This window comes from Bufo bufo, chromosome 2 (genome assembly GCF_905171765.1).
Source record: "Bufo bufo chromosome 2, aBufBuf1.1, whole genome shotgun sequence".
NCBI lineage: Eukaryota > Metazoa > Chordata > Amphibia > Anura > Bufonidae > Bufo > Bufo bufo.
In genome coordinates this window covers 776,966,385-776,981,420 of record NC_053390.1, presented here as the reverse complement: position 1 = coordinate 776,981,420, position 15,036 = coordinate 776,966,385, and the positions used below count along the sequence as shown (strand labels likewise).

Here is a 15,036-nt window from a genome sequence, read left to right as displayed (position 1 = left end):
CAAAAACCTCTAAGCCTCTTTCACACGGGCGTTGCGGGAAAATGAGCGGGTGCGTTACGGGAACACCCGCGATTTTTCCGCGCGAGTGCAAAACATTGTAATGCGTTTTGCACTCGCGTGAGAAAAATCACGCATGTTTGGTACCCAAACCCGAACTTCTTCACAGAAGTTCGGGCTTGGGATCGGAGTTCTGTAGATTGTATTATTTCCCCTTATAACATAATAATAGCAAATAAAAAATAATTTAACTCACCTTAGTCCACTTGATAGCGCAGCCCAGCATCTCCTTCTGTATTCTTTCTTCAGGACCTGGGTAAAGGACCTGTGGTGACGTCACTCCGGTCGTCACATGGTCCATCACATGCCCTACCCCAAGATATTAGGTTAAATCACAATATACACAGTTTTAGGCGCATCTTTTTTGGGTGGCGTATCACATCCCCTGATCTAACTCCACTCCATATATAGCCCTTTTATCATTTACTGAACCTGATCCTCCACCATCTCTTCACCGTACCCAAAAGCACTACAGATATCGGCTGATGACCGGCTCATGCAGCTTTATATCTACTCCCCTATTTTCCCAAGATGGCTGGACCATTGTACAAAACAAGAACTTTTACCTTTTGTGTCGCCCCTATCTTCTCCTAGATTGTAAGCTCTTGCGAGCAGGTCCTCATTCCTCTTGTTCTAATTATTGACTTGTCTGTTGCTATTCTATTCATGACTGTACATGAACGGAAAATGTTGGCGCTATATGCATAAAGATGATTATTGTCGTTATAAAAAAAAAAATCCAATTGGAATTGAGAAAAAAAAAAAACGCAATTCCACCACAGTTTAATAAGTTTCATTTTATGCCGTTCCCTATGCAGTAAAACTCACCTGTTAGGGCTCTTTCACACCTGCGTTCTTTTCTTCCGGCATAGAGTTCCGTCGTCGGGGCTCTATGCCGGAAGAATCCTGATCAGTTTTATCCTAATGCATTCTGAATGGAGAGAAATCTGTTCAGGATGCATCAGGATGTCTTCAGTTCCGGAACGGAACGTTTTTTGGCCCAGAGAAAATACCGCAGCATGCTGCGCTTTTTGCTCCGGTCAAAAATCTTGAACACTTGCCGCAAGGCCGGATCCGGAATTAATGCCCATTGAAAGGCATTGATCCGGATCCGGCCTTAAGCTAAACGTCGTTTTGGCGCATTACCGGATCCGACGTTTAGCTTTTTCTGAATGGTTACTATGGCACCCAGGACGCTATTAAAGTCCTGGGTGCCATAGTAGTAGTGGGGAGCGGGGGAGCAGCATACTTACCGTCCGTGCGGCTCCCGGGGCGCTCCAGAATGACGTCAGGGCTCCCCACACGCATGGATGACGTGATCACATGGACACGTCATCCATGCGCATGGGGCGCTCTGACGTCATTCTGGAGCGCCCCGGGAGCCGCACGCACTGTAAGTATGCTGCTCCCCCGCTCCCCACTACTACTATGGCAACCAGGACTTTAATAGCGTCCTGGGTGCCATAGTAACACTGAAAGCATTTTGAAGACGGATCCGTCTTCAAATGCTTTCAGTTCACTTGCGGTGTTACGGATCCGGCGGGCACCTCCGGCAAATGTACATGACGGATCCGGACAACGCAAGTGTGAAAGAGCCCTTATCTTCATTCTCTGGATCAGCACAATAAAAAATTTTTTTCCTCTTGCATCGCCATATTATGACCTCCATCACCTTTTTATAGTGATGTCTACAGAGCTGTGTGAGGACTCATTTATTGCAAGACGATCTGTAGCTTTGATTCTATTTTGCATCGTGTATGACTGTTCTATCGCTTTTTATTCAGGTTTTTTTGGGAGATAAAGCGACAAAAGAAAATGGCAAATCTGTCTGTTGATTATATTTTCTCATTATGGCGCTCACTGTATGGGAACAACGTGTCTATTTTAATAGTTCAGGCATATTGGGGCATGATAATAATGTTCTTAATTTTTTTTCTGCATTTTTAAAAACTTTTTCCTACTTTTTTTCCCCCCCACTTATTTCGAGTCCCTCTAGGTGACTTTAACATGGCATTGTCAGATACCTTCTCCCCTAGACTGCAATGATTTAGCATTGCAAGCTATGGGAGATTCAGTGTGTTCCTATGGAGCCCTGCCACAGACAGGAACTTCACGGTGGCAGGTCTGGAAGCCTTGAGAAGGCCAGAGGTTGCCATAGCAATGGAACGGTACCCTTAGTCTTGCCGTGGTGGAGCCGTTTGGGCCCCGGGAGCACAGCGCTCCCAGGATGTCATTGCTCAAATGCTGTGGTCACAATTGATCTCGGGCAATGCCTCCGGGTGTCTGCTGTGTAAAACCGCTGGCACTCAGTGGCTTCAGCCTCTGCTCAGAGGTTGTTTGAAGTCCGGACATCCACCGTAGCGGCCGCTATATTTGGGCTCATGCACACGGCAGTAAGTGTTTTGCAGTCCATAGATCGTGGATCCTGGCTGTAAGCATGCCCCCCCCCCCCCCCCTTTTCTAGAGAGAAGTCCTATTCTTGTCCGCAATCAGCAAAAAATGCGGATCTTATGTGGACCGAAACTACTGCCGTGTGCATGAGGCCTTTTGAGGTAGTTTTCTGCCACATTTGAGTTTCTATTGATATGAATTGAATTTTATTTTTTATTTTTATCCTATAATAATATTGTCAGTGTAAGTTTTACCAGTCAGTAGCTGGTTCATACTGCCTTGTATGTTGGGTTGCAATATGGCCGTATCATCTGCTCCATTGTGGCCTCAATAAGCCTCTGCAAGGGTTTAGCTAAAGATCTGACCCTCATCCTGGTAAACAAGGCTTATATTCTATTCTCATTATTCTTCCGTGTCTGTGCCCCCACATAATGAGACTGGAAAACAAACCCCTACATGAGAGCAGCCGGGCTGCCGGATTCTCCTCTTACATAAGACCCTGCGTTGTAGAGAGACACATTACACCCTCCGAAAATAAGCCAGTATGCATCCATTTTCAGTTTTCTGATTATAGGAAAAAGCAGTTAACACCGAACTTAATACACCGTGGTCTGAAAAGTGACACATAATCCACCTATGTAGAGTGTACTAGACTGTGGGGGGGGGGCAGCGCTAAGACTGTGGGGGGGGGGGCAGCGCTAAGATTGTGGGGGGGGCAGCGCTAAGACTGTGGGGGGGCAGCGCTAAGACTGTGGGGGGGGCAGCGCTAAGACTGTGGGGGGGGGCAGCGCTAAGACTGTGGGGCGGGGCAGCGCTAAGACTGTGGGGCGGGGCAGCGCTAAGACTGTGGGGCGGCAGCGCTAAGATTGTGGGGGGGCAGCGCTAAGATTGTGGGGGGGGCAGCGCTAAGACTGTGGGGGGGGGCAGCGCTAAGACTGTGGGGGGGGCACCGCTAAGACTGTGGGGAGGGCAGCGCTAAGACTGTGGGGAAGCGCTAAAACTGTGGTGTAGTAATTTAGTCTGTTCCATCAGTGTTTCTACAAGGGTCTACCTGACCCCATAGCCATAAACTTTTGCGCCATGGCACACGCAGAGTACACTTCTTTTTGGCCTGGCAGAGAAATTGTTCTCTACTGCACATGCGCTAGGGGTGAAACGCGTAGCACAGCACAAACTTTCACAACCAGAGGAGATGAAGATTTAGAAGCCTGACCCAGTCAATTATTTATGTATTGTTTCATGTTTTGTACTCTATTCACATACAAAGCAAGAGTCTATAATGTCAGTTAATTAATATCTGCTTAACTTAATGAAGATAGATCTTGCTCGTTGTTACCTCTTTACCTCTTCTGTTTTAGTGTTTGATATTGGGGGAAATCTATGTGCATGCCGCCATAACATCCCCATTCACATGTATGAGACAGGTTTTCAGTGGCATAAATTTTTGCAACAATTCTGCTGCATATGAATTTACCCTTAGGGACTGTTCACACAGTGGGTTTTACCTGCGGAGTTTTGGTGTTGACAGCTGCGCCAAAATTCTGCCGAAAACCCGCCGACAGCCGTGACCTCTCTGCCTCCCATACATCTTAGTGGGAGCCAAAGCTGAGGATCGAGGAGCGGTTTTTGAGCTTCCCATTCATTTCAATGGGAGAATCAGCGTGGATTGCGTTCCAAAATAGAACATGCTGATTCTTTTTTCCATACAGTTTTTTTTTTTTTTAAGTTCCGGCCTCCATTGAAATGAATTAGAGGCATTTTTGGCATGGAAAACAGCGCCAAAAACTTCCTGTAAACGGGTCCTAAGGGGAAGTTCACACGGCAGCTTTTTGAGCGGAAATTTTGCCGAGAACCCGCTGACGGCCACACCCTTTCTGCCTCCTCGATATCTCAGTGGGAGGCAGCGCTGACGATTGTGGAGCGGCGGCTTAAAGCCACGGCCGCGCTGTGAAAGAACATGTCCTTTCTTTTGTGATGGCTAACCTCCGGTAAAACTACAACTCCTAAGATGCACACTCGCTCGGCTGTTCTCAGAACTCCATAGAAATGAATGGAGCATGCTGGGAGTGGTAGTTTCACCACAGCTTGGGGTGCTGGGTGTACAATCCCTTATGGTTTTTCACCACTGCAGAAGGATTGGATGTTTGCGGTGAGACAGGATTCCTGATCGATTCTTGAACTTTACCTCTGTCTTCCTCAGGATTCCAAGTGGGTGGAAGAGAAGCAGCTTCTTCTGAGGAAAAATCAAGATCTGTTAGAAAAGGTATTGTGTGATGGCGGTATATGACACCGCTGATGTGGCGCTCTGTAAAATGAACGGGGTATTCATGGTCAGCTTCTAGTGTTCAGGGTTAAGGAATCATCCTTGTTTCCACCAACAATTAGGTCATGAGGGGCCGGTCTGTGGTCTGCATGTCCTTATGTCAGTCCGTTAATCACCTCATTAGCTGCAAATTAGAAATTAGTCTCCAGCAGCCATTTTAACCCTTTTAACAGCCGCTCTCTTTCAGTGCAGGTTCTCAGTCTGCAGCGACATCTTATGGTATCACTGCTTTAGAGCGATTAGCATTTTAGTGATCCGTTCTCCTCCTGCTCTTGTTCTTAGCCCAGCTACTGCTCTTACGGCCGAGATGGAGGGAACTTCCAGCCATGGCCGTTTAACCCTTTCATCACCACAGTCAAGAGTGACTGAGACCCCCCCCCTCTCCTTTGATCAGATCACTGGGTTTCCCTGTGAGGACTAAGTAACCACTGTGCAGTCAGCACATTGCTTATCAATGACTGATATGTATTCAGAATTTCAGTTGCCATGGAGATTTGCAAATCAATCTCTGAAGCGACTGACTGGAGAAATGAATGCTACAAGACGCACTTTACCTACATTTATCTGTCTTCAAAATTCAAAGGTTTGGACACCCGCTGGTTAAATGGCATGCATCTAAAAAGCTATAAGGAGAGCCTTAAAGAGCCTTAAAGGAACACCAAACCTAGACCTAAACGATGGAAGCACCAGAGATACCCTTGCTCACATGGTTTGTCAGTCTGCAGGATTTTCTACATGTTCGCGAAAAACAAGCAGTCTTGGAGAAATCTTGTAGAGAACGAAGTGGTTTATTTCCTCCTGAAGCCTTCCATTTTCTGCTGACAGATAGCTGAGGGGTGTGGCTTATAAGGGGTGTGACTTGTAAAGGGTGTGTCTTTGTGTTCCTTCTCTCCTATTGCAGACAGGAGTGGGAGGAGTTACCTTGCTGTGCAAAAGTTTTAGGTGTGGGAAAAATGCTGCAAAGTAAGAATGCCAACAGAAATGGTAGTGTTAATAGGTTATTGTTATCAATTAGAGAAATCTAAATCCAATCAAGATTTGCTATGACCACCATTTGCCTTCACAACACTTGCACACAGTTTTTGAGGGAACTTGGCAGTGAGGCTTCTTCTGTGGATGTAGGCTTGCTCAGATCCTTCTCTCTCTTCATGTAATCCCAGACAGACTGGATGATGTTGAGATCAGGTCTCATCACTTCCAGGACAATTTTTTTCTTCTTTAGGTCGAACCGCAGCCGAACCGCAAAATATAGATACCGGCCTTGTGCATCCTGCGATTTTCGCAGGTCCGATTATCAAAATGCATATTCATGTCCGCAAAACAGACAAGAATAGAACATGTTCTATTCTTTCGCAGTGTGCTTTTTAGGGCCCCGTTGAAATGGTAGTTGAAGGTAGTTCCTAATGACATTGGCCGTATGTTTAGGATCATTGTCCTGTTGCAGAATAATTGTGGAGCCAGTCATACGCTCTCCTGATGGTACTGTGTGATGGCTGAGTATCTGCCTGTATTTCTCTCTATTACGGATATCACTAGTCCTGACCAAATCCCCAACTCCATTTGCTGAAAACGTAGTGCAGCCGCAAAAAAAACACACCATGCTTACTTCCCTTCGATATCTGAAGATGTCCAGCAGTGCCATCAGCTCAGAACAGGCAGAAACCAGTGGGACCCAGGTACACCCATCTAATGTTCAGAGGAGTCTGGCCAGAAGTGGTCTTCATGGGAGAATTGTGGCCAAAAACCCATACCTTATGGGTAACAAAGCCAAGCAACTCAACTATGCATGAAAGCATAGAAACTGGGGTGCAGAAAGGTGATCTGGACCAGTGAGTCAAAATTTTAAATATTTGGCTGTAACAAAAAGCAGTTTGTTCACCAAATGACTAGACGGCGGTGCAATAATGAGGGAGGTTCCTTGCAAGTTTGGGGCTGCATTTCAGCAAATGGTGTTACGCTGGGTTCACACCTGAGCGTTCTGAAAGGAGCGCTCTGTATGCGCGATTGTACGGGCGTTTACAATCGTGCATACAGAGACAAGCGAACACACATTGTCGCGCGTTCCCGAAAGTCTATGTACGGGAACGCGCGACAAACGCCCAAAAAAACGCTCAAGTACTTGTTTGAGCGTCGGGCGTTTTACAGCGCGATCGTACGCGCTGTAAAACGCCCAGGTGAGAACCATTCCCATAGGGAAGCATTGGTTTCTCCTTGTTGAGTGTTTTACAGCGCGTACGAACGCGCTGTAAAACGCTCAGGTGTGAACTGAGGGTAAGGGATTTGATGAGGATTAGTGATTTCCTCAATCCTGACAAATACAGACAGATACTTATTCATCATGCTATACCGTCATGGAGGCATCTGATTGGCTCCAAATTTATTCTGCAGCAGGACAACCACCCCAAACATACAGCCGATGTCCTTAAGAATGATCTTCAGCATAAAGAAGAACAAGGAGTCCTGGAAGTGATAGTACGACCCCCATAGAGCCCTGATGTCAACATCATCGAGTCTGTCTGGGATTACGTGAAGAGACGGAAGGATTTGAGCAAGCCTACTTCCACAGAGAATCTGTGGTTAGTTCTCAAAGATGTTTGGAACAATCTCCTTGATGTGTTCCTTCAAAAACTGTGTGCGAGTCTACCTAGAAGAGTTTATGCTGTTTTGAAGGCGAAGGGCAGTCACGCCAAATAGTGATTTGGATTTAGATTTCTCTCTTGTTCATTCAGTTTTCATTTTGTTAATTGATAAAAAACAACCTGTTAACACTTTGCTTTCTATTTTACAAAGCATTTCTTCCCATCATCTTTTCCACACCTGCCTAAAACGTTTGCATAGTACTGTACGTTACAGCCAAGCACAGGAATGGAGAAGGAGCATCAGCAACGTCTCCTTAATATCTATGCATATTTCTCCGTTTTAATTGCAATAGACGACATAGGATCAAGAGAAGAGATTTTATGGGTTTTTTTCCACTCAGCTGCCAATATAATTATATGCCAATTAATCATACAAATGTGTCCATGTAACACCTGCAATGGGTATGCCAGAGTGGGGGGACACCATATGGCCCCATATGGCCTTACACAGGGATGCCCAACCTGCGGCCCTCTAGCTGTTACAAAACTACAACTTCCATCATGCTGGAAGGGCCGCAGGTGGGCATCCCTGACCTAACATAATATATGGGAATGGGTTTACTTAGCGAGATCATCACCTTCAAGGGAAAAATTGCTGGAAATGTTTATAATTTGAATTTCTTTCCCATCTCGGACAAGGGGGTCATATCGCTAGGATATGCCCCCATTGTCTTATAGGTGCGGGTCCGACCTGCACCTACACAGAGTACGGAGCCCTGAAAGTTGTGGAGGGCGCATGCGCAGCCACCCTCTATTCATTTCTATGGGCTGGCTCGGCTATTTCCGTTGGGCCCCACAAAATTAATGGGAGCGGTGACCACACTCACATTCACTTCTCTGGGGGGAGTGCTTGGTGGTGGCTGGACCATGTTCTCCGCTCCATTCTCAATATAGGTTCTCAGAGGTGGGACCCGCACCTTTCAGAGAATGGGGACATATCCCAGCGATTATGCCCCCATTGTCTCAGATGGGATTATTCCTTTAAAATAATTGCCATTAATCATCTGCTAAAAATGTTCCCATAGTCCGGTCATCTGGAAGCTGCTAACTCTTATATATTAGAATAGTGACCAGCAGATATGGATACATTATTGGAATAACATTCTTTGTTCATTAGTTTGTGAAAATTTGGGGAGAAGCGAGATTTTCTTTTTCTTTTTCTTTTTATTTGATTTTAGATATTTAAATATGAACTGGACGAGAGCCAGCTGAAAAATGAAATCCAGGATGCCAGAGACCAGAACGAACTCTTAGAATTCCGCGTTCTTGAACTCGAAGTAAGAGATTCTCTCTGTAAACTGTCCCCGGGAACAGACATTGCTTTTGAGTCTCGGATTAAATACATTTAATACACTATGCTTCCTACAGCACATGGATATATGGGAGCGGGACGTGTGACTAAAGTCAAGGGAAGTGCAGAAAAAGAGAGGACACACTGCCTTTTATAAGCTGTGAGAGTTTAGTGACCAGCACATAACTGACCAATGGGAGCTGCGGATTGCACTTTATTTTTGTCCATATTTCCCTGTTCTCGTCTAATTTTCTGCATGTCTAACGTGAAAGTGCACACTGTGAATTGTGTTAGTCCTGTTCATTTTAATGTCCGTATTGCACGTTTAACAATTTTTTTTTGTTCTTTTTATTTTTTCTTTAAATATATATTGTTTTACAATGTTTTCTCATAATAAAAAAAAATATATGCCCTCCGGCTTCCATTTATTCCATCTAATTTCCAGCATGTGTGTATGTTTCGGTTTATTTTATTTGGCTTTTTTTTTGTTATTTATTATATATTTTTTTTTATCGCCCCCCCCCCCTTTTTTTTTTTTTCTTTGTTCCAGCATGAAACCTTTGAATATTAATTTCACGTTGACACTTGAAATACTAAAACAATGCATTCACTTCCACTCTTCTTCTTGTTATATGAGAAGCATGGTCAACAATGGAAATCTTAGAGACATTTTAAGGGAATTGGACGTGAAAGGGCTCATGCACACAGAGCAGTAATAGGTGTCCATAGAACGCATATTCCATCAGATTTGATATGATCTGGAGGTATTCTACCCTAGAATGATTGATTGTTTTTGTGGGGAATACCTCTGTCCATACAAAGGAGCCATAAAGCTTATGTCCACAGTCAAACAAGCTCCATGACCGTCTGCATGAGCTCTAAATCTAGATTCACACATGCAGTTTTTGAATATTTTTTGTTGCAGATTTTCATGCAGAACGCAAGAGTAAATAGAATATAGAGTACTCTCGGTCTTTCCAACTAAAACCAACTAAAACTGCATGTGTGGATCTCTTCTTTTTCTTGTAAAATGTGGCAAGTAAGAACTTAAATGGAATCTGTCAGCAGTTTTGACCATGCTGAACTGTTGACACTAGATGGGAGCTGGGGAGAGCAGGTCAGAGACACCTTTTGTGGAGCTTTTATTATCGGGGAGGGGGGTGTAATGTGAATATGAACTTTTACTCTGCCAGATTCTGCTCCTGCAAATTCATATTCACACTAATCCTGATAATAAAAGCTAGTGCTGTCAGCAGTTTTTAGCATGGTCTAAACTGCTGACAGATTTCCCTTTGAAACATCCTGTTAAAAGAATAGGCTTTCTATCCGAGGACATGGGTACCATAGATACAGTCGATTTGGTTACTATAGGGCACCTAGAGAGTTGGGGGTCGGTTTCAGGTTGTGCTCACTTCCATTGTACTTTGTTGTGAGAACTTGTACAGGAATTTGGGCGCTTCGAGTGCAACAATGTTAGGGAGAGTTCACATCACCGTCTGATCTGTCAGAAGAACAGGGGGAAAAAATGAATCCTGTGAAAAAACTGATTCTGTGCATCAGTTATACACATTTGGCATCCACTTGAGCCATTTCCGTCTGAGATGCGTTTTCTTAGATGGGGAAAAAATGTACTGCATAACTGGTGCACAGGATCCGTTTTGTTTTTTTTGTTTTGTTTTTTACAGGGTCCCTATTTTTCTGTTCCTTTTGATAGATCAGAAAATTAACGGTGATGTGAACTTTACCTTAGCAAGCAAAGAAGTGAAAAATGTCCTGAAAATTGGCTGTTATTGTGTCAATTAGCACCTGAAAGCGCCTAATTTCTGTCTTTGCTATGGAAGCTCCCTCTTCTCTTGTAAACTATCACTGATAATATAATTTATAAAGGTAAAAGTCAAAACGGAGCTAACATTTGCAATCCAATGGTAATTTGACATATTGAAGTATATGAAAAGTGTGGATAACATGTTTACAGAACATAATATTGGTGAAATGTGGCCCCCTCAGGGCCCCAGGACACACATCCCATTAGACTAGAATGTGGGAGTGTATTCAGAATGTTTAAAAATAGAAGTGCACTGTCCAGTCAAGTGGGTTACTATCCCGAAGTAAATTTCCGGTACCCTCTAAGGGCAGTTCGCACTTGGGCTTTTGAACCAAGACTATTTTCATACCACATTTTTAATGTACGTTTAAGGCGTATACCAGAATGCTGTTTACATACATGGTAAACATGTCCATAGTTACATTGACCAGATGGAAGACGGGAGTGGATTTTTTTGACCCCTGTCTGGCTGGGGTACATCAGTATACATAAAAAAAAGTAATACAGGTGAAACTCAAAAAATTTGAATATCGTGCAACCTTTTCACAATATTCTAATTTTAGTTTGCATTATTGAAATAAATGAACTTTTGCACGATATTCAAATTTTTCGAGTTTCACCTGTAGTATGACATAGCTTAGTAGACTCCACTATACCTTACAACGGTATCCAGTAAAAAAAAAAAGAAAAAAAAGTGTATAGGTTAAACTTTCACAACCTCGTGGTTTAGATCAGAAGACCCTAAGTCTGCTACAGGTTACCATTGGGTCAACCTACGTACACCCAGGTCTAAACCTTCTTTTGTATATTGTACCCATCCAATGGCCCCAGTCCGAGTCACTGATAAGAAAAGATACTTCTGTTGATCCTAGCCAGAAGGTTTTATCCATGTTACCCTATCCATAATCGCTTGTTGACTTTCTGCTGCTGAAGTAATGGTGGTGTAGATGAAGAGCTGCTACTACTGCTGACGCTGAATGTTGGTGACATTCCTATTCTGCGTCTGCATGTAGCATTTTTTCTGCCATTATTAGCTGGGATTTTAACAAGCAGAAACCCCCACAACTACCTGATCGTCTGTGAATGGAAAAGAAAAGGCATGATGGTAAAAGAAAGCTAAAAAAATGTTACTTAACTTTTTCTGTAGATGGCTGTGAAATGTTATGGAGGTTCACCTTAAGAGTATACCCACAGCACATTTCTTTAAGACATTTCTGCACCAGATCTACTGCTTGTCGCTCGGACTACATGGGGGCTCCACCCTCAGACAACACAAATTTATTGTCTTGTGTAAGACATCTTGCAAGTTTAACATCTATTTCTTTACAAAAGTAAGGGCTCTTGCTTTGAAGCCTGGCAGGAGGCCATGACAAGTCAATGAGTGTTTTTTGTGTGAGGGTGAGGAGCCCCTTATCTAAATAGTGGATGGTTTTACAAAGAAATGGACATTTCCACTTCATGAGTAGAAGCTGATCTGGTTGGAGCATACATATGACCAGGTTATGTTAACATCAGGGTGATACTCCATGACATTCCTAGGTGTTCTTTTGGGTTCAAATGTAAAATAACACATTTTTTCCCAGGAGAGAGAACGAAGGTCTCCAGCCTTTAACCTCCAAATAGCCAGCTTCCCAGAAAATAATGGAAGCGCTCTGCAGCTATTCTGTCAGCAGGAAGGAATTAAGGTAGATGCAGATTCACTTCTCTCTTCTGGTGCATACCATGTGTTTCCAGCTGCCATTAACCCATGACATGTCAACCAAGCAATATCATTATTTGTACCCCTTTAACAGGAAGCCATGCATGGTCACCTTCACCATTTTACAGCTTATAAGTGATGTTTCTACTCTGTGTTAAGCTGTTTCATAACGCTTTAGGATATGATTTTTATAGTGCTAAACTTTACTTCACTTAAAGGTGGCCATTTTGAACCAGGAACTGAAATGACTTTCTTGTTAGAATACCTCCCTGTTCATTCATAACTAGTGACGTTGCAAGTAGTTTGCAACCTTGAGAAGTTCAGCCACTACCACATACTTGGACCATGTAATTTACTTGGCTACAAGGCTGGTTTACTTGGCTTAGTTCAAAATGGCTACTGCCATGATTCGAGCACCTTGATGTACATTCAGTCCAGGCCTATTGCCTTCAGAAAATACAACAGAAAGGGGAAAAATACAGTAGAAATACTAAAATTGCATTTTTAAGCATTACATGATCCAGCGGTGGTAGTATACAGATGATAAGACAGACCATGATGCCAGCTTTTAGTATAGAAGTATATTCTATAAGGAATATAGAGGTCCCCTTGTGTTTTACCTCTGCATCACTACTAGGGTAGACCAGGTAACATTCCTCAGGTCACAGAAAACCCCCATAAAAGTAATGTAGTATTCCAGGAATTAGCACTGGTTGCCTTACTATAGGAGAAGCCATCAATTTGTGGGGACAAATCCCAGGACCCCCCAATAATCAGAAAATAGGCGTCACGATGTTACTGACTCTTCATTGAACTGTGCAACACAGCACCGCTCTCAACCATGCAAGCATTTCTGGTACTGAGACTCAGTTCTTCAGTTAAAGGGACACTTTCATCAGAAAAGGACTATTTTTCTTAAATTCAATATAGAAAACACATTTTCTAAAAAAATTTCTTTCAGCAGTACTGTGTCATTGAAATATCCATACAAAATACCGTCCTTCTGTTGTAAGACCTCCTTTATAGATCGGTAATCCATAGTTATTTTACTGTTGTGAGGGTGAAATGTTATTTGAAGGATATTCCTCATTATAATAGTAGGTGTAGAAGTAGGATGACATCTCTATAGTTCTTTTGAGACCTAGATAAAGATGCCCACAGAAGAGCAGAGCATTGATTAGTGTGAAGTGTGTAGCTCAAATTTAGTCACTACATGGGGGCTTTTTCTGGTCAGAGTGATGGTCTGACTGAGAGAGTTGAGCGAGACTCAACTATGCTAAAAGTTGATACAAAGAGGAAGTTAAACAGCCAGGACAGGAAGTAAAATACATGGAGTGACTTCAAAAATTCTATCCAGGAACCATCTGTTTTTCATAACACAAAATTGCATACAATAGTCACTTATTGGTTGCTTGATGGAAGTGTCCCTTTAAGGAGGACACTGTGTTGGTTACCACAGTTCCTTGTTCTTTTTATTGGTGAGGTCCACCTACTGTATATACAAGTAGCTGGCAAACAGCACATAGTCTATACTGTCATGTGTTTGCCAGTGCCTTCATATCCCTCAAGCATCCCCCATAGAACAGCCTGTACTAACGCTTTTTGAACAGCGATTCAAGCTCTTTGGTGACAAGGAGGAGACCTGCAGCTGATTGATCTACAATCTGTTGCAGGCCTCCGTGGGACATAAAGAGTCTTCAGGCTATAGCTGCATGGTATGTATGGCTCAACAACCCTCATCTTCAAGTTGCATTGCTCTTCGTACATTTGCTTTCAGTCATTCTCTGCTTTGCCAATCTTGATTATCAGTGCCGGATATGTCCTGGTCTCACTCATGTGGCTGCTCTCTTTCAGGATGTGGATATTTCAGAGCTAATGAAGAAGCTGGATATACTAGGAGATAATGGGGTAATTGCTGATTCATCCTGTGGCAGCTTCCTTCACACATTGTTTTTTGTATGCTTTAATTTTACTGAAAAAAATGCATTTTTTACGGTGGCTTTTGGGGTGTTCTTGTTGCATTTTTGTGTTTTATTACATGTTTTTTTAGACCATGCCTTTTTAAAGAGGGAACTGTATACCCTCCTCTGATGTCAATTCCTCTCTTTAAGAAAAGCCGTTAAAAAAAAAGAAGCAAAACTATGTATAAACACCATAACATCCACAGCACATAGCATTGCATGAATACCCATAGACTTACACCTAGAGGCAGAAAAACACTGTAAAAAAACAGTTAAGGGTACTTTCACACTAGCGTTTTTCTTTTCCGGCACTGAGTTCCGTCCTAGGGGCTCTATACCGGAAAAGAACTGATCAGTTTTATCCCCATGCATTCTGAATGGAGAGAAATCCGTTCAGGATGCATCAGGATGTCTTCAGTTCAGTCTTTTTGACTGTTCAGGACAGAGATAATACCGCAGCATGCTACGGTTTTATCTCCAGCCAAAAAAACTGAATACTTGCCAGAATGCTGGATCCAGCATTTTTTTCCCCATAGGAATGTATTAGTGCCGGATCCGTCCTTCCGGTCTGCGCATGCGCAGACCTTTAAAAATGTGAAAAAAAAAAATTGAAACTGATCCGTTTGTCTGTATGACATCCGGAGAGATGGATCCGTTCTTGCAATGCATTTGTGAGACGGATCCGGATCAGTCTACAAATGCTGTCCGTTTGCATGCAGATTGCCGGATCCGGCAGGCAGTTCCGGCGACGGATCACTCTGCCGCAAGTGTGAAAATAACCTAAAACGGTGAAGATCAGCAAAAACATAAAAAACTATGGGTGAAATTTATCAAACTGGTGTAAGGAAAA

At 43.2% G+C, this 15,036-nt stretch overlaps 1 protein-coding gene across 1 annotated transcript in view; it reads left to right on the top strand.

Annotated features, from left to right (window-relative positions):
- Positions 1-15,036, top strand: part of JAKMIP1 (janus kinase and microtubule interacting protein 1) — a 128,824-nt gene that overhangs the window by 89,205 nt on the left and 24,583 nt on the right. Inside the window, 4 exon segments of the mRNA XM_040419114.1 lie at positions 4,649-4,711; positions 8,589-8,687; positions 12,110-12,211; positions 14,080-14,133. Of these exon segments, the coding sequence (XP_040275048.1) occupies positions 4,649-4,711; positions 8,589-8,687; positions 12,110-12,211; positions 14,080-14,133 (318 nt within the window).